Genomic DNA, 19,788 nt, shown 5'->3' on the forward strand with positions numbered 1-19,788 from the left:
CCTAATCATAATACGCTTCCTCAAATGCCCTGCTACCAATGCAAGGCTGCAGGCCATTTGGTAGCTCTCTGTCCCTTGGGCCAAAGGGCCCTCAAGCCTGAGGCTGCCACTGCTCTGAGATGGTACTCAGGACTGAAGCTGCCTGCCTCAGTCATCCCCACCTCAAGAGGTCATCATCACTGGACTGGAGTCTATGGTATGCATGGGTATGGCAGTTAAGACAATAACCTTCTTGTTGGATACTAGGGCCGCCTACTCTGTCCTGGTCTCCTTCTCTGGACCCCTCTCCTCCCAAACTTGCACTGTCCTAGGTATGGCAGGAAAGCCCACCACTAAAATCTTTACAAAAACTTATTTCATTCATTCTTTTCTCATGAGTCCCCGAGTGCCTGACCGCACTACTTAGAAAAGACCTTCAATTAAAGTGAAAGTGTGTTTACCAGTAGAGGAACCTATGTTTTTAATTGGTCATGAAATGTGTTCATAAAATTCAACCTAAGGAATGCTGGCTGCTTACTTTTTGTTTATCATTGGAAATTGAGGTTTTTAAGAGTTAAAAGTTCAGATTAAGTTTGAAAGAAAGTGTATGATTTTAGTAATAGAAGGAATAGGCGTGGAAATGTAATTTTAAAAAACAAGGATTGAAAGTAAGTTATTCTGGAACTTCCAGCCAAGATTGATGCATAGGTAGATATCCTTTGCCTCCTCACACAACTGAAAGAAGGACAGTAACAAATTTAAAAACAAAAAGTAACCAGAAGTGCCAGAAAATCGAACTGTATGGAAGTCTGAAGGAGTTAAAGAAGAAATATTCATTCAGACTGGTAAGAAGGGTAGAGACAGGCAGCCAGGGTGGAGATGATGTCTGGCAAGGCAGTGGCTGCAGGACTGGGAGGGCAAGGTGACAACAAGTGAACCCACATTCACGTGCAGATAAACGGGGAGGAACAACTGGGGAGCGAAACAGACTGTGCAACCCAGGGTTCCATTACGGAGAAATAAAGCCTCGAAACCTCTGGCTGTAAAAACCTGTGGTGGTTGAAGCAGCAGGAGAAACTCCCAGCCTCCAGGGAGAGATGATTGGAGAGACCCACAGGGTCCTAGAATGTACACAAACCCACCTACCTGGGAATCAGCACCAGAATGGCCCAATTGCTTGTGGGTAGCAGGGGAAGTGACTGAAAGCTGGCCAAGAGCTAAGCAAGCTGCAGTGTTCCCTCTTGCACCCCTCCCCCACATACAGCACCACAATGCAGCAAAGTGGGTTGCCCCACACTGGCAAACACCTAAGGCTCTCTGCCCATTACAGCATAACAGGAGCATTGAGACAAAAAACTATGGCCCAAATGAAAGAACAGATCAAAGCTCCAAAAATAGAACTAAGCAATGAGGAGAAAGCCAACCTATCAGATGCAGAGTTCAAAACACTGGTAATCAGAATGCTCACAGAAATGGTTGAGTATGGTATCAAAACAGGAAAAAGTGAAGGCTAGGTAGGCAAAATGAAATAAAGGAAAATATATAGGGAACCAACAGTGAAGGGAAGGAAACTGGGACTCAAATCAATGATTTGGATTAGAAGGAAGAAATAAACATTCAACCAGAACATAATGAATAAACAAGAATTCAGAAAAATCAGGAGAGGCTTAGGGACCCCAGGGATAACTTTAAAGTTCCAACATCTTAATCATAGGGATGCCAGAAGGAGGAGAAGAAGAGCAAGAAATGGAAAACTTATTTGAACAAATAATGAAGGAGAACTTCCCCAATTTGGCAAAGCAAATAGACTTCCAGGAAGCTCAGAGAGTCCCAAAGAAGTTGGATCCAAGGAAACACACACCAAGGCATGTCATAATTTAGTTACCCAAGATTAAAGATAAGGAGACAATCTTAAAAGAAGCAAGAGAAAAGGAGATAGTTACCTACAAAGGAGTTCCCAGAAGACTGTTAGCTGATTTCTCAAAAGAAACCTTACAGGCAAGAAGGGGCTGGCAAGAAGTATTCCAAGTCATGAAAAGCAAGGACCTACATCCAAGATTACTCTATCTAGCAAAGCTATCATTTAAAATGAAAGGGCAGATAAAGTGCTTCCCAGATAAGGCCAAGTTAAAGGAGTTCATCATGACCAAGCCCTTATTATATGAAATGTTCAAGGGAGTTACCTAAGAAAAAGAAGATCAAAAATAGGAACAGTCAAAATGACAGCAAACTCACAGTTATTAACAACCACACCTAAAACAAAAAGAAAAGCAAACTAAGCAAACAACTAGACCAGGAATAGAACCTCAGAAATGGAGATCACATGGAGGGTTATCAGTGGGGAGGAGGGAGAATTAGGGAGAAAGGTATAGGGAATATGAAGAATAAATGGTAGGTACAAAATAGAGGGAGGTTAAGAATAGTATAGGAAATGGAGAAGCCAAAGAAATTATATGTACAACCCATGCACATGAACTAAGTGGGGCGTGAATACATTTGGCGGGTGCAGGGTGGAGGGAAATAAAGGAGAAAACAATGGGACAGCTGTAATAGCATAATCAATAATATATATTTGTAAAAAATTTAAAAAATAAAAAAAGTCCTAAGGGCTTCATAAGAAGTGAGCCTATAAGCCTAGAATAAGTACTGAACAGGATTAGATTTTAGATAAGAGTTTGTTATATATGAGAAAGCCAAATTAGGATTTTGAAGAATGATACAGTGGGAAAATATGTCACTTAAGATATTGAATGGTACCAAATTCTTTTTCTGCATCTACTAAGGTGATCGTTGGATTTTTTCCTTTAATCTGTTAAAATGATAATGTAACATTTTTTTTCAATATGGAAACAACCTTTCCTTCATACAATAAAACTCTGTTATGATTTTTGTGTCCATTTGCATTTCCCTATGATGCCCTGGGAATGTGCTAGTAAGATACCCAGACAAGATGCATAGTTCTGTTTGATTTATTGCTGGTGGGAACTCTGGACCTGCTTATGGTGCTCTCTTTTGCTTCAGGTCTCATAGACATACATAGTTTTTGCCACATTGGAACTATTAAAATATTGAACAGAATATTTTATAAGTATTTGGAACCATTTCTTACACTTCATAATTGCCATGTAAGGGTTTTTAAATATAAAGTAAATAACTTCTCAGTACCCATCACCTTTCTTGATATGCTTCTATGTATTTCTTAATTTGTCTCCGCAGCATTTGGTGATATGAGTCAATAAAGTAGCACACTTGAATTTCAGTCCCAGCTCCTGAAAAAGATCTCTGTTTGATGTATTAAGTAAGTATAAAATTCTTTTATCTGTTGAGGAAGACATTAAACATTACTTTAGTAATTACCAAGAGAGGTAACGATGCATCAAATTATTCTGAGATCAAAAACATGCATAAGTTGGAAGTAAATTTACCAACTTAGTGTAATAAGAACAACTTAACCAGACCTCTTATGGTATAACCACTATTATCTTTTTATCGAGTAAAAGATTTTCTTCTTATAAGCTCTAAGGGTGTGTATGTATAATTTTATAATAATGACAAAATCACCACTCTGAGCACTCCCATGTACCAAAGAGTTTGTAGAGTCAAGCATTTGCAGCCAGGAAATGATGCCTTTGCTCTTCCAGTGGCTTTTTAGGTTGGTAAGTCCAAAGGAGGAGCCATGCATGTTAATGGCTCTTTTCTTGCCTACTGAACTCATGCTCCCAGAACTCTCCTAGTAGACCACAGCCCCCCACTTCCCTTCCTTACAATGAGATTAGAAAAGGTGGATGGGCATGGGGTTCATAAAGGCTGTAAGCAATGTGTGCCATGAAATGTAACTCAGGGTCTCTCATGGGACAGACACATGCACTATGAGAAGCTTTGCTACTGAAGTTCTGTGAATTTCTTATGCATGCAATGTGAGGTTTATTTGCAAGAACTTAAACTTCATAATGTGAGATATCTGTGTGAGCATACTTGTTGTATATACTAAAGGGTGGTCAAAGAATTTTTTAAAAATCATACAGCCAAATAATTCAATCATTTTCTGAGGCCACTTTTCCTTCTACTCCATCCCAGCAATGGAAATATGTGGGAGAGCAAAGCAGTGACTGAAGCCAACACCAGAGTCTGGGAAAATTCCTAAGACCACAGAGATGCCCAAGGGTCAGCAGCCTGTTCAATTCAGGAAGGAGGCTTTTATAGGAACTATGAGGGTTAGCAACTTTATCTGGAAATCTGGACTGAAGAGAAGGAATGTAGCCAAAAGAAGGCACTCACATCTGACAACCTAGGGTGAGATGCAGAGTTCTCCCAAAGAGGGTGCACAGCCTACAACACCCTCCAGGGATCTATTGTGGTGTAACAGTGTGGAGAAGTGTGGGTGTTCAGGAGGTTCCTTGGGTACACTGCATCTGCAGTAGCAATACAGGAAAGGCTAAAGCAGGGAAGACTTATGGTCTTTGTAGTAGGCATACTGGTTGAGCAGTTGGATGGACAGCAGCACAGATTTGTTGCAGCAAAGTCTGTGAAGAAGACATTAATGAAAACATACAGAAAACCAGTGTCTCAAGAGAACCCCGCCAGAACCACACAATTCTCTTGTTTACCCAGAAAAGGGAGCATAGGTTTTGAGGAGGAACAGGTCCCAAAATAAATCTAAATATGGAGCTAATGTGGCGGCCAGCTCCCTCTGCTATGCACTTCCTATTCTCTCGTACAGAACTCACCCACTGACATAGCCATGGCCTGATGAGAGCCTGTCTATGTTAGAAAAAAACAAACACTCTTTCCCTCCCAAGTAGGGAAAAAGTAGTTCTTTCTCTCTTCTGTGTTTCTCCTTTACTTTTACACAGAACACTTCATTTCTGACACTAGGTCACCAAATGTGTGCGATATTTTTCCCACACCAAGCAATTCTCTACAACACCAGCTGGATGTCCTACAACTTAATTCAATTCTGATACTATCTGCCTGGAGTTAGCCTCAGATCCTGCAGGTTGGGGGCTCAATCCTACAAGATTGCTACTCCCCCACTTCAGACACCAGTGGCAAGTAGAAGGTCTCCAGATTACCCACAACCTCTGTCCAACTTGGCTAAAACCCGAATTTTCCATGAGCCCCTCTTTGTGTTCAATTAATTTGCTAGAGAGGCTCATGGAACTTGGAGAAACATTTATTAAAGGATACAAATGAACAGTCAGATGAAGACATACACATAGGAAGAGGTCCAAGAGGGTCCTGTGAGCAGGAGCATCTGTCCTGTGGAGTTGGGGTGCTCACCCTCCCAGTATGTAGATGTGTCCATCAACCTGGGAACCCCCAAAACTCCATACTTTGGAGATTTCATCAGGAAGGCATGATTGATCATTAGTGATAATTTCACCCCTTCTCCACTCTCAGGAGGATGGGGACAGGGCTGAAAATTTCAAGTTTTCATGGCTTGGTCTTTCAGGTGACCAGCCCCCATCCAGGAGTCCACACAGAGTCACCTGATTAAAAGAAAGGACACTCCTGTCACCCAGGAGATTAGATGAGTTTTAGGAGCTCTGTGTCAGGAACTGGTGTCCAAAACCAATTATTAGAACTAAAGATGTTCCCGGTGCTCTTATCGCTTAAGAAATTATAAAGGTTTCAGGAGCTCTGTGCCAAGAACCAGGGGTATATGTTTTCTGTTATCTCACAGAATCATATTGGAAGGTAATTCCTTGCATACCCAAGCTTGATTTTCTAGGTAAAGGTGAGACCCACATTCCAGTCACAAGGCGGCCTGAAAATGAAGCAGAAATCAGGGCCCACCCTGCTCCCTATTGATCCTAGTTGTCCAGATTGGGACCTTCCATGCTCCCTAGGTGCCTATGTTGTCCTGACTAGGGGTTGTCATGCCCCATTGACAATTTCGTAAAAGGAGAAGAGTGCAGACAAAAACAGCAATCGATGCTGAAGATGTGCTCTTGAACTGCACATTCACAATAGTCAGCCAAATAAATTCTCTCATTCTCCTTAAAGCTATATAAACATTTATGACCAACAGAGAATATACATTATTTTCAAGACTATATTCTAATTATTAAGAAAAATGAACCATGTAGTGATTAAAAAGTGTAATCCCTAAGTAAATCCCAGTTCCTGTTGTCCAAAGGGATATTCAGTGATGTCACAAGGGAATTGCCTGTAGGACTCAAAATGAAACAGGGTGCAGCCAAAGGGGGGGCCCAAATAGGGATTTATAATGGAGTCCAGAACTCAGGGTGTTCAGGTAATATTAGAGAAAAATATGATGTCCTCACCCCCACCAGTCTGAGCTGGGGGATGGGACACATGGAGCAGGGCCAGTGAGAGCTGTTTTGTATAGCAACAGCTGTGCAGATAACCTCTAGAATGGTCATTTAACATATCTATAACCTTTAACTGGTTTCATAGATATGTTAAAATAGCTGTGGCCCTGCTTTGAGCCAGGGGGATAGGAGTGACTTCAACCCAGGATGTAACTGGGAACCAACTCCCCCTGGTTACAGCGCCTGAATGAGAGCTTGGAGATGATTGGCTCCACACCATGGGGCCACACCTGCCTGGGCTTACTGTGGCAGCCCAGTAAAGCTGGAAGAATAAGGGGATGCTGGCAGGTGTAAATGATCGTAAGAGGAGTCAGAAATGGGGCTGCAGAGGAAGACTGGCACGGGGATTTAAACCCAGGCATGGCAGCCATACCAAAGAAGGAGGACCACGCAGCTTTGGCGGAGTAGGTTGGGACCACGGGGCTTTGGCAGAGGTTGGGACTGTGTGGGTTGGGTGAGAGTTAGGACAACATTCGTGGCTTTGGGGTGCTCCCTTTTGCCACGTGGCTTAGGCAGCAGGACAGACTTCACCTGGAAGAAAAGGGGAGAAAGGACCCTTGCTGGTGGGCCATGAGAAGGTGCCACATGGCTCTGGATTAACTGGAGATCGCGGCGGTGACACAGTGGATGGTACCCGCTGCCTGAACCACGGAATGCTACTTCTTTTCCTGAGATATGGTACCACGGACTGGGCAAAGGGGAGAAGGAAGGACTGTGCGTTTGTGGGTATTCTAAAGAACTTTAGTATTCTAATGAAGACATTAAGTCATTACTCTAAGTCTGTATAACCTTTAAAGGAATAATTCCTTTCCTTTTCACCAATCTCTGGCATTGAGAGATATCCTTCCTCTGGCAGTGGGCAAAGTGAACCTAGTAGGTTGGGGGGGAAAGGGGGTGGTCCTTTTGGTAATAGTATATCGTTCACCGCCCCCCGCCCTACAGGGTCCTGTTCTTTAACAAAAAGTCTCTCTCTGTAAGGTACAGGCAAGACTGGAGGTTCAAGGGTCTGCATAGGGCAGGAGAGAGAAAGCAGAACATACTCTGAAAAAGTGAATAGGCATAGAATGCACTAGGAATAACAAAAGCTGCTTGACTAGACTCAAACCCAAGCCATAGTCCCCCAGTCCCAAGGTCCACTCCAAAGATCAGAATCTTAGCTCCACCAACAGATTCCTGGCTTCTGGGAGTAACACACAGGTTTCTAACCTCTGGAGAATGGAGAATGTCCATTAGGGGCAGAGTAAGAAAAGACAGGGTCAAGAAAAAACAAAAGATTTAAGGAAAATGATGAAATGCTTAATTCTTGGATTTGAAAATACTGAATTGGTCTGTCAGAATGTGCATAGGAGCTTGCTTGTGTGCGTGTGTGTGTGTGTAGAGCATGTCCTGTGAAGTCTTCACGGAGAGCATAAGTCTCAGTGAAGCTTTTTCTAACCTCAGAAGTATAAGTGCTACTAACATAAAACATAATTTGCAGGTTTTGTTTTTATATTTTTATTATACATATTTTGTAATGTATATAATAAGATACATATGACAAATTTTTATTATACATATTTTGGGGAATTCTAAATAATAAATAATTTAAACTTTTTAAAATATATTTATTGATTATGCTATTACAGTTGTCCCATTTCCCACCCCCTCACTCCACTCCATCCTGCCCACCCCCTCCCTCCCACATTACCCCCCTATAGTTCATGTCCATGGGTCATACTTTTAAGTTCTTTGGCTTCTACATTTCCTACACTATTCTTACCCTCCCCCTGTCTATTTTCCACCTATCATCTGTGCTACTTATTCTCTGTACCTTTCCCCCCCTCTCCCCCTCCCACTCCCCTATTGACAACCTTCCATGTGATCTCCATCTCTATGGTTCTGTTCCTGTTCTAGTTGTTTGCCTAGTTTGCTCTTGTTTTTGTTTTAGGTGTGGTCATTAATAACTGTGAGTTTGCTGTCATTTTTACTGTTCCTATTTTTTATTTTCTTTTTCTTAGATAAGTCTCTTTAACATTTCATATAATAAGGGCTTGGTGATGATGAACTTCTTTAACTTGACCTTATCTGAGAAGCACTTTATCTTCCCTTTCATTCTAAATGATAGCTTTGCTGGATACAGTAATCTTGGATGTAGGTCTTTGCCTTTCATGACTTGGAATACTTCTTGCCAGCCCCTTCTTGCCTGTAAGGTCTCTTTTGAGAAATCAGCTGACAGTCTTATGGAAAGTCCTTTGTAGGTGACTGTGTTCTTTTCTCTTGCTGCTTCTAAGATTCTCTCCTGTGTAATCTTAGGTAATGTAATTATGATGTACCTTGGTGTGTTCCTCCTTGGGCCCAGCTTCTTTGGGACTCTCTGAGCTTCCTGGACTTCCTGGAAGTCTGTTTCCTTTGCCAGATTAGGGAAGTTCTCCTTCATTGTTTTCAAATAAGTTTTCAATTTTTTGTTCTTCCTCTTCTCCTTCTGGCACCCCTATAATTCGGATGTTGGAACGTTTCAAGATGTCCTGGAGGTTCCTAAGCTTCTCCTCATTTTTCCGAATTCTTATTTCTTCATTCTTCTGGTTGGATGTTTCTTCCTTCTGGTCCACACCGTTGATTTGAGTCCCTGTTTCCTTCGCATCACTATTGGTTCCCTGTACATTTTCCTTTGTTTCTCTTAGCATAGGCTTCATTTTTTCGTCTAGTTTTTGACCAAATTCAACAAATTCTGTGAGCGTCTTCATAACCAGTGTTTTGAATTGTCCATCCGATAGGTTGGCTATCTCTTCCTCGCTTAATTGTATTTTTTCTGGAGCTTTGAAGTGTTCTGTCATTTGGGCCTTTTTTTTTTTTTTTTGTCTTTTTGCGTCTGTTACTTAAAGGGGTGGAGCCTTAGGTGTTCCCGGGGCGGGGTAATGCTGGTCGCTGTGCTGTGATGCTGTACTGTGATGCTGTATGTGGGGAAGGGGCCGAGAGGGAGCAATGGCGCCTGCTCCACTCTCCACCGGATTTCAATCTTTCACTCCGCTACCCACAATCAAACTGGGCCCCTCTGGTGCTGGTTCCCAAGTGGGTGGGCTTGTGCATGTCCTAGGCCCCGGTGTGTCTCTCCAACAACCTCTCCTGTGAGGCTGTGAGTCTCTCCTGCTGCCGTCCCAACCCCCACGGGCGTTTTCAATCAGAGGTTTGAGGCTTTATTTCCCTGCGCTGGAGCCCTGGGTTGTGCGGTCTGCTTCGCTCACCGTCGTTTGTCCGGTTTATCTGTGCGCAAATGTGGGGCCGTGGGGTGCTACCCGCCGCTCTGCCTGCCCTGTTCTCCACCACTCTGAGTCCGGCCCTCTTGGCCTATCTGTGTGAATGTGGGGCCGCAGGGTCTGCTAGTGGTCAGACTGCCTGCCCCGTTTGTCCCACACTCCGCCAGTCTCGGTCCTGCCACGGCCACGTGAGTCCTCTCCGCCCCGGCTGCCCGTCTCCGCCCCTCCTACCAGTCTGGATGAATGTTTATTTTTTATTTCCTTGGTGTCGGACTTCCTTGCTGTTCGATTTTCTGTCAGTTCTGGTTGTACAAGGAGGCGCAGTGTGTCTACCTACACCGCCATCTTGGTTCTCCTCATTTAAACTTTTGTGTTAGTCATTCTGAGTAGGTGAAAACAGTAGATGAAGGTAGATGAAAACAATAACAAATTAAAGAGTCAAAATTTAGTAAGTACAAAACAAAGTTATACCTCTCCATTGATGAAAATAAAAAACTTAGTATGTTGGGGAAAAGTAAGTTGAGATGTGCAACAACATGGATGAATCTGAAGGGCATTATACTAAGGTAAATAAACCAGACAGAAAAAGACAAATACTACATATTGTCACTTATATGGGAAATCTAAAATAAACGTGAACTAATAGAGTTAAAAGTGACTGCCAGGGGCTGAGATTGGTGGAAGTAGTGGGGAGAGGCTGGTAACAGGGTACAGTCTTTCAGTTACAAGATAAAGGCCTGAGGATCTAATGTATATCATGGTGATTTATGATATCTGAAATTTTCTGAGAGTAGAACTTAAGTGTTCTCACAAAAAAAATAAATGAAAGTAAATACGTGAGGTTAAAAAATGCAGTTGAAGACAGAAGGTATTCTGAGAGTATCAATCCTTGTGAAATTGCTAATATTCCTGAGAGGACTACACTATCAAAAGCTACACAATTGGAAATTGGTGGATTCAAGCAAAGATCTCCAAGAGATACAGGAACCAGGTAATACCTGGCTTCTAAGTAGAATAAACAGAGAATTGATGAAGGTCTACAAGGGCCAAGGAGAGTAGAGGGGTAGAGCCTGCTAGGCTGGGTGGGGGGAGGGGTAGTGGTTCATCCTCCTCTATTGCCCCTTCTCTGTTCTCAGAAGCCCTTTGTGACAAGACCACAATCTGTGATGTTGGCCTGGTCTTCTGGTCTATAAGCCACGCCCAGTGCTCAGTTGCCTGAAGGCAGCTGTGCGATTCAGATGATGGAGAACCCTCTCTTTTCTCTGAAAAGCATTCTTGCTACATGGCAGAGCTCCAGCCCTTCCTTGGTGATTGATATCATCTTCGCTATTTCGTGTGGACTATTGCTGTTCCTCCTATTACTCACCTGCTTGGAGAGTGATCCACCCTTACCACCACCTAGGAAACACAGAAACATCAGGAAGGTAAGGAAGCCTAGGCCTAGACCCAAAAGAGATTATCTGTCTTCTATTCTTATTTCCACTTTTCTGAATCACCTAGAGAGACTCCTAAGATGGGAAACAATAGGACTACCATTCTCAGGGAAGAATAGAACATCACCCTTCCAGGAATAAGCCAAGCTGGGCAGGGGTTAGAGCAGACAGGAGGATTTCCATCCAAAGATCTCCAACCAGCAGTCAAGTTGTGGTGGAGTCTCTAGGGCATAGCCCCAAAAGCAGTGAGCAGTGGCCAAGCACTGGACACTAAAAGCTGGATCTCTGTGTGGGGATGAGCCCAGAGACCTGCTTCATCAGCCACCTTCCATGGCAGATGTCTCAGGTGAGCCTCTCCTCTTTTGAGGCTGATCCAGGGCAGTGAGGAGACCCTGAGAGCCTCTGAGTTGGGGTGGTGTTACGGTCTCAGGAAAGCAGAGTCCTACCTGAGGGAGCTCAGGTGGGTCTGTAGGTCTGAGAAAATGTGTCTTTCTTGAGCAGAGGAAATGTGACAGAAGAAACCCAAGGTCAGCGTCATAGGGAAAAACTTTTTTACATTTTCCAAAGACGAAAAACCAGAAATATTTTTATCTACTGCAAAAGTAAAAGGGGAAGAACCAGAGAGCCCCATTAGTTAAATGTAGAAAGTCATATTGTGCACAAACACTGCGTGTCTGCAGCTTGTCTAAGAGAGGAGAGTTTTGTCTTATCTCTCAGCATCCAGTGGAGCCAAGATGGAGGAGCAGGAAGAAAAGTGGAGCTTTGAAAGGTGAGCTTCTGCCCCACAGTCCTGCACCTGAGAGTTTGCCTCCATCTGTCTTGTCCCTGAGAGCCCAGGGCCTGTTTCCCAAGGATGCCAGGGCAGAGCCTGTATGTCAGGAAACAGAGCTCTGGGAGGCTCCTAGGAAGGAAGTCAGATCCCGGATATTTCTTAGAATCTGCTTGGGATGAAGCCTTGAAGGCCAGGAAATGGGTGTTTCCCTGGCAGGGGTGTCTCAGCAGGGGCATTTTGGCTGTCCTCAGAGCTCTTCTTGCCCACAGCCTCTTTCAGTTTTATTCAACGGCATGTGTAACCACTGACCAATAGTGCCTGACTGGGAAGTGGGACCTAGATGTCCAACTGTGGGCACATTGTTTACCTTCTCTCAGATTCTTCTGTGAGGTGCCCCATTTCCTTTCTCCCCCACAGGGAAGTTGTGAAGGCCTCAGCGGGTAGTGGATGTAGAAGCACTTTGTAAATTACAGAGTGCTGCCTGTCACCAGTCTTGCCATTACTGTCAGGGATCATGTGGTCTTGACCCTGATGCTTGGGCTCGAGTACATTCTCCCAGGTATCTCCCCTACAGGGCCATTGTACTCAGCCTCCTTTAAGGCCCTCAGACACTGCTTCACCATGTGACCCCATCTCCTGATTTCCAGCCTGCAGAGATTGCCTGCAAGAAATAGAAGAGGCTCGGTGCCTGATTTCTCTTCTGCAAAGGTAAAGAATCTTCCCTTTTCTCCTGGGTACTCCTCATTCCCAAACCCATGGTGTAACCCCAGAGCTGCAGGCCACCTTGGACTGGCCTGGGTATTAGTGGTGGGGAGCCATGGAATCAGGGTGTAGCTATAGCCCTGGGGTGAGGGACAGCAGGAGCACTGGGAGGTCAGTGTGGGGGCCATGGAGGACCTTTGAGCCTCAGGTGCCTAACCCCCCACCTCCAGCCTACCCATCAGTTCCTGGCTGCAGCTTATGCCTTCATATTCTGCAGCCACCTGGGGAAGCTCTCGGACAATCGGCATTCTTGTCAAAACCCTCCTGGGGAGGTGTGCAAAGCAGCACGCACTGGAGCCCACAAGTCCTGCTGTGTGCCTGTGGAAAATGCTGCTCCTGCTATGTCAACTTCCCCATCTCTCCTGACTGTGTGTACTCTACCTCTGGCCTCCCCCCTGTCAGCAGAACATCAAGACCAACCTGACTTGATGAAAATCCCTCTGGGTACCATTGTAAAGAGCTCACCTCCAGGTAACTCCTTTTTGGCATCTTCCATCCCAGCCATTTCAGGCCTTGGCTGCTCAAGCTATCCCATGAAGTTCTTGTCCTGGTGGTGGGTGACTACCAAGGCCTTGTTCTTCCCCACCTCATCACAGCGTGAGTCTCAGCAAGAGCACCTGTCCCACCACCCACCTGAGGCCTTGTTCTGGGGAGACCACACAGACAAGCAGATAGAGACTGGTAGCCCCTCATTTGTCAACCCCGATGTCCAGAAGCTGCTGGAGATAGTGATCACCAAGAAGACAGAACTGAAGGTGTGGAAAGAGAGAGAACTGGATGTGTCATTATCAAAACAAAAGGGCTTAGACTATCACCTGAAGTCTTTGGGGAATATATGGATATCACTGGGTGCTAAGCAGGACTCTACAACCCCCCAACCCTTATGGAGCATGAAGGACATAAAAGAGCAGGTGCCCAGTCCTCAGCAGTTCTCACATCACCAGCTCTTGGGGGACCATCGACAGCAGAAATGCAGCCAGCTCTTCTGGGGTCTCCCTTCTCTGCACAGCGAGTCCCTGGTGGCTGTTGCCTGGGTTGCTAGGAGCTCTTCCTACCCACAGCCTCTTTCAGTTTTATTCAATGGCGTGCGTAAACACTGTCGAGCTCCAATTCAGCCTAGAACATCTTCAGGGCTTTCACAGGCCGTACTTGTGCCTCTCTCTGTGGTCCAACCACAGCCTTTGAGTGGAAACTTGCCCCAGTCCCAGACCCCACCTCTGGCTCAAATCCAGTCCCAGACCCATCTCATACCCTCCCTCCCAATCCGACCGCCTTCTTCTCTGCCCCAGATGAGCACTTCTGGGGTATCTTGCCCTACAGCCCAGAATAAGGTACAATATTTCATCTCACCTGACATTCAATATCTGGAATTAAAAAGGCAGAGAGCTTTACTCTCTCTGACCAGAACATCTCAGGAAGTCTTTATCCAACCTACTCCCAACCTTCCCCAGAATAGTAGGGCCTCCCATGGCCACAGGAGAGTTTTCACTCCTCACAGGGACTTTACCAGCAAAAATCTCCAGAAGCAACATCTTCAAAAGAGGCTCACCACAAAAAAACAGCAGGGTGGCCTGCACTTCAGGGTCCAGTTGTCTCTTGAAATGATGCAGGCTCAGAGCCAATTTCCAGGGATGTGTCATGCACAAGACAAGAAGGGGCCCTTGCAGGACTCACAGAAGATGGAGTCTAGGTACCATAGAAGGTCCCATAGGAAGGACCAACTAGGGAAGGACTTTCGCAGGGATCTACGGCAATGTATGAGGAGGATCCCAGAAGTTCTCTTCAGAGACTCAAACACTTTCATAGTGAAGTTTCTGAAAGTAAATTCTAAGAAGAAATCAGAAAGGAACTTGAAGCCACAAAAGAGCAGTTTAGGAACTTGCTTATGCACAGGCCCAGAAAAGAAACAGGTAGAAAACATCTTAAAAGCACATTTGGACAGGAAGTTAGAACAGATCAACAAAGGTTCGATCCCTGTGAGTGTGGGTCGATCCTGGCTTGCTGCCAACCATGTTTTTCCCAAGTGCCACACTCACTTGGAAACCAGAAATCAAGTATCTTTAAAGGGTTGGGAACATTACCTAAACACCTCCTGTGAGCTTTCCTTCCTCAGTCCACTCACTCGACAGGTGCTGGAAACACATATGATAAGGTTTCAGGAAAGACATAGGTGGGGCCAGCCCCTCCAGGTCTTTGAGCCCATAAATCTGAAGTTACACGAGACACAATATTTACCCCTTCCACAGGCCTGCTCCCCCACTTCAGCTGTCTATGTATTTGGGGTTCACTCAGAAGACAAGTACACCAAGGTCTTGGGAAAACCTCCTCAGCCCTTTTTAGGAGCAAAGGTGATAAAAAAGTCATTGCTCACCCCAGTAGGTCCCCTTTCCACCACCTCACCTGTGCCTGAGGAAATTCAGAAGACCTTGGAAGAGAGGCCCTCTGGTTATGGCCATGGGCTGTCAAAGGTCCCTCTGAATAGTCAGGAAGGCAGGCCACCTCCTCACTCCCTCACACTCAGCCTCATGGGAAAAATCTGGCAAATTGGGACTGTCACAGGCATTGAGAAAAGAAGCCTGATGCCAAATCCAAGTTCAGCAGTAGCCAGGAATGAGCCAAGGGAGGGGAGAAGGGCAATACTGGAGATGAACTTAGGGTCCCAATATTCAAGGGCTGAAGAGGCCAGGGAGGCAGTGGAGGCTGAGGAGACCCCTGCGCGGAAAGTCATTGTGGGACCCAGTGTGTTTGCCAATTCCCAAACCATTAATATGGGTATGAGGAGATCAGAGTCTCTGGTGCCTGATAAAAGTTCCTCACTACCTACAAAGTCAGTTGCCCAAGAAGAGCCATGCCTTAAAAAAAGCATTGCTAGTAAGTTTGAGCTTCAAGGAAAGGTAGAGTCAGAGAACCAGCTTCAAGCCCTTGCCACCAGCTTACTCCTTCAAGACTGTCACACTGATGTCATCTTTCAAGACAATGCAACTGGCACGTGCCCCCAAGATAGTGCCACCAATGTGCTCCTCCAAGATTCTCACAATGATGTACTCCTCGCTGCAGACATTGCAGCTTCTCACAGGTCACTGAGGGAAAATACCAGTGGGGACCTGTTGGCTGCACAGGTGCCATATGACCTCATATTGAGTGGACAGAATGGCCAGGGACAGCAAGAGCCCAGGATACCAAAACTTAAGGACCCATTTCTAAGTCAAAGCAAAATGTTTGTCCCCACTGATGTGAGGGAAAATGATAGGAGGCCCAACCAAGGAGAGCAAAATGAAGGGTTGGCGGAACTGAGTAACTCACAAGCCGGTGGGATGAGCAACCCACCCCAGGTCAGGGGAACAGGAGACACCCTTGGGAGCAAATACCTCCAACTCCTGCCAGAGAAAGCACAGGTTTTTCTGGAAAGCCACTTCAGAAAAAGGCACTCTCCACAGTATCTTAACCCCAATAAAAAGGGCAAAGGACCCAAAGAATCTCTTCAAAAAGACCAACCTTTGCCCAGAACCAAGGTCTCAACCAATGCCCAGAGCCAAGAACCAGTCAAAAGAAGATCAGTTCTGGACAGTGCACCTGTCGAAGCTCAGGTGATTGTGAGGGCAGTTGGACAAATACTGGTGGAGAAATTAGGACTTCACCAAGGACTTCATGCCAAGGAATTAAATCAACACAAACAACAATCTCAGGCCCCAGTAGGTGAGTGTTCCTGCTACCTCAAGGTTCTCTCCTCTTCAAAGCAGAGAAGAGTGAGGGAAGATATGGCCTACAGTCACCAAGCCACCCACAAGGGCCACAACTACTCTAATAAGAGGGGATAGACCAGAGGCAGGGATGGCAAATGGGCCTTTCCACCCAGGGAACCAGCATCCCCAAGGTTCTTCCTATTACAAAGTTTATTGTTTCACAAAATATACAGTTTTTTCTCATGAGAGTTGGTGGCCTCTGTCTGTGCCTTCCAGGTAGAAGAGAAGGGATTGGGGTTCACTGTCCGAAGAGCCTACTTTGGCTTCCAGGAGGAACGGTGCCATAGAGGGAGGTTTACCACAGTGAGGCATACCCACCCTCACTGCCATTTCCTAAATGTACCTTTTTCCATAATTCATAATTATATAGACAAACAAAAGCATTTAGGAGATTTTGAGATGAGCAAAACTCATCTGGCTCAGCCCCTCCTCTTCTGCTTTCTCTCTACCTTGAACTTGTGGGCTATAGTGGAGGGGTTTGCAGAGGCTGAATCCCTTAGTTTCTAGGAAGTTTCATAGAGTGGGGAGGGGGCTTTGACAGCAGTGCTGGCCCTGAGTCCAAAGGTGGGAGAGATCTTGCCCTGGATCTTCTGGTGGGAATGGCTGGGACCTGCCCTGGGAGCCCTTCTCTCCCTCCTGAAGCTGAGGTGGACATGGATCAGCCAACCCCTGTGAACTCCATGCTCAGTGTCCCCTCCCTCTGCCTTTCTCACTCTCAGGAGCAGCAGCAAGGGTTAGGGCAACACTCGCAGCTCTGAGGGTATGTAGGTGGGGGGCACAAAGGCTGCTAAGGACCCCATGCCTGCCCACCAGGGAGAGAGGATGGCCTGCCCAAGGGCACCCATAGCCCCCGTTTAGGGAGGGGAACAGGATGTGATTGTGCATGCAGTCACCATGTGACAATGGGACTCTGTGCACCCAAGATGATATGAAAGGGAAGGAAGTAAAGTGACACAGTGTGCCCATAAATTGTGCAGTGACCGAGGAGCCCTTGGCATCCCACTGCCACCTACAAACCTAGAGGGAGGACAACTTAGGGGTACCATTGGCTGAGGGTGTCCACCCCTTTTCAGCTCCCAGAGTCAAGGTGAGAGAAGCCACCTGTGGTTACTACTCAGAAGACCAGGCTCACAGAGGCAGCAGAGCATTCAAGCAGGGAAGGTTGACCTCTCCACAATATATTTCATCATGTACAGGACTGGGGACCATGGGACCCAATTTGTGACCTTAACTTACAGGTGTGGCCCATAGGGGACCAGAACTGGGGTAAAGGGGCTGAGTGGGCACAGGCCTCCTCATACTTCAAGTTCTCCCTGGAGCCAGGTCCTGCCTTTGGGCCCTGATCTAGAGCTGCCTCCAGGGTGGACACAGCATTGACAGTGCAGCCAGGACCTGTGGGAGAGGTGGGAACCGGGGCAGAGAGTGTTATGGGCCCTCAGGAGTTCAGGAGGGTATGGCACAGGGTGGGGACCCTGAGCCTGGCTGCTACTGGGTCCTCATAGGGGACGATGAGGTGAGTTCTGGGAGTGGGCAGAACTGAGTGGACTCCATGATCTTGTCAGGACAAGTGCCACAGATAGATGGGTATGCTGATGGAACAGCAAGAAACAGGAAGGAGCAAGTCCCTTTGCCCCTCCCCTCCCATAAGGTGAGGTAGGGGCAGCCATGGAGAGCCCCACACCGAGAGCCCTGCACAGAGATGACACAGAGACTGCTCACAGGGACCTGTGACAGAGAGGATGCACAGAGACACCCACGGAGAGACCTCACAGAGAGACCCACACAGAGCCTTGTGACAGAGACCTGTGACAGACACACAGACCCCTCACACAATGATTTACATAGAGACACCTCACATAGAGACCTATGTAGAGAGTTCTCTGACAGAGACCCACATTGAGAAATCTCACACAAAGACTGTCGAGCTTTACCTCTGAGCCCCGTGTCCGCCACGGATGAGAGTAAGTCTACCAAGACATGATCTGCTTGGGGAGGAGAGGTGGCCAATCTCTCAAAAGAGAAGGGCCAAGAGCCTTTTCCTCCATGGGCTTTTATTAGGTTCATTTTGCACAGGAATACAGATAAAGTTCATCAATCATTGTCAGGCAGTAAGGGTCAAACAATAGATAACACATAGAGAACTTTGAGGGCTTATTCTGAGTTACAGTTAGTTAGTTAAAGGGCTATAAAACTTTGGGAAACAAACTCATTTCAGGCCTGGACTCATGTCATTTAAGCTGAGGGTATAAACAAAGCAAGTTTCACAGGATTGTATGCATTCTTTCTTAGTCCTGATTCCCCAGGGAATCCACCCCTCCCAGCACAGGACTGCACTGCCCTCTGTCATTGTTTCAGGCTTAAGTCAGGCAGGGGAAGTAAGGCAGCCAAGAGATTAGGAAGCTTCTTGCAGACAGAATAAGGACTCAGGCTATGTCAAAGCCGAGGGGCGAGGGTCCATCACCCCCTTTTCCTATAGCCCCCCGAGTCCTTCCCTGTCGGCCTTTTTCGTGACCATGCCTGTCTTAGGTTGTTCCTCCCTTGAGGAATCTTAGCCATCATTGGCTAACCGGTCAAGCTCAGAGCCAAGCAGGGAAAAGTGGGCAGAGATGGCACCCCTGCCAGGGAGATAAGCTTTGTCTCCTTAGTGGCTTATGGTCCCAACTCTGACTCAGCCTTAACCAAGGGGGGTTACAGCTTCTGAAACCAGGCAGGGCGGTTCCCAACAAAAGACCTCTCTTTTGAGACCCTCCACACAAACTCACAGACACTTCAGGCGCTCTGTAGGAGCCTGTGCTGTTAGAATAAGTAGCTAGCTAGTTATTAACAAAGGAAGGGAGTAAAGGGAATTAGACATTAAGCCTAATCTACTAGAGAGCTGAGTCAAACATTAAGCCTGATTCACTAGGAAGCCACAGCATTCAGAGGGGACTGCTGCATTCTCCACTGAGGGAACTTGATCCCTGAGAGAGGAGGAATCAGGTGTCCAATCTCCCCAGGGGGCAAACAGTCATTAACTGGGATTACTGAGGGAGGGGTAAAACTGCAGATGAAATTCCTCTGCCAGGCACATGCACAGTAGAAACCAGATGATGCAGCAGAACTTTTGGGCATGTACTATAGAAGCCAAAATGGTGACCACAAAGGGGAGGGGTCTAGCCTGGAAAAATCTGGGAAAAGGATCAGATAGGATAAGGGCACAAAACCCCAGAAGATCCAGGAAATGCAATGGTTGGGGGCAGGCCCAACACAGTCTGTGAAGAATTAGAAGAGATTAGTCAGTTTGAAAGAAAACCTGCTCTCTCCCAAGTCTGAGGTAATATAATCAAAGCTTATCAAAGGCCTCTGGGTAACATGCATTCTCTCTCCATAGCAGCCATCCGGCTGCAAGCACAGGCCTCGCTGGAGCAGCTCAACACCAGCCAGAGGGCAGCCAAGAGCAGAGACTATGAGGGGGGACCCCCACAAAAAAACACCCAACAACAATGGTATTTATGAAAAATTGTGCCTTTATTCTTACATATTTAAACTTCA

General features: G+C 46.2%; 1 protein-coding gene across 11 annotated transcripts in view; it reads left to right on the forward strand.

Moving 5' to 3' along the window:
- Positions 1-19,788, forward strand: part of LOC112323094 (serine palmitoyltransferase 1) — a 162,751-nt gene that overhangs the window by 33,667 nt on the left and 109,296 nt on the right. For 2 of the 11 annotated variants that reach the window (XM_045188050.3, XM_045188051.3), the window contains exon 8: positions 3,196-3,277. The exons of 3 other annotated variants lie outside the window; for them this stretch is intronic. Coding sequence is in view for 6 of the 8 variants with exons in the window: in XM_045188042.2 (XP_045043977.2) it covers positions 10,786-10,971; positions 11,698-11,749; positions 12,400-12,460; positions 12,732-16,210; positions 19,628-19,742 (3,893 nt within the window). In the remaining 2 variants the exon portion in view is untranslated. Of the gene's footprint in view, positions 1-3,195; positions 3,278-10,683; positions 10,972-11,697; positions 11,750-12,399; positions 12,461-12,731; positions 16,211-19,627; positions 19,743-19,788 lie in introns of those variants that run through there. 6 more of the 11 variants (XM_045188042.2, XM_045188045.2, XM_045188046.2 and 3 more) reach the window with 6 other exon arrangements.

Source organism: Desmodus rotundus, chromosome 1, assembly GCF_022682495.2.
Source record: "Desmodus rotundus isolate HL8 chromosome 1, HLdesRot8A.1, whole genome shotgun sequence".
NCBI classification, from domain to species: Eukaryota; Metazoa; Chordata; class Mammalia; order Chiroptera; family Phyllostomidae; genus Desmodus; species Desmodus rotundus.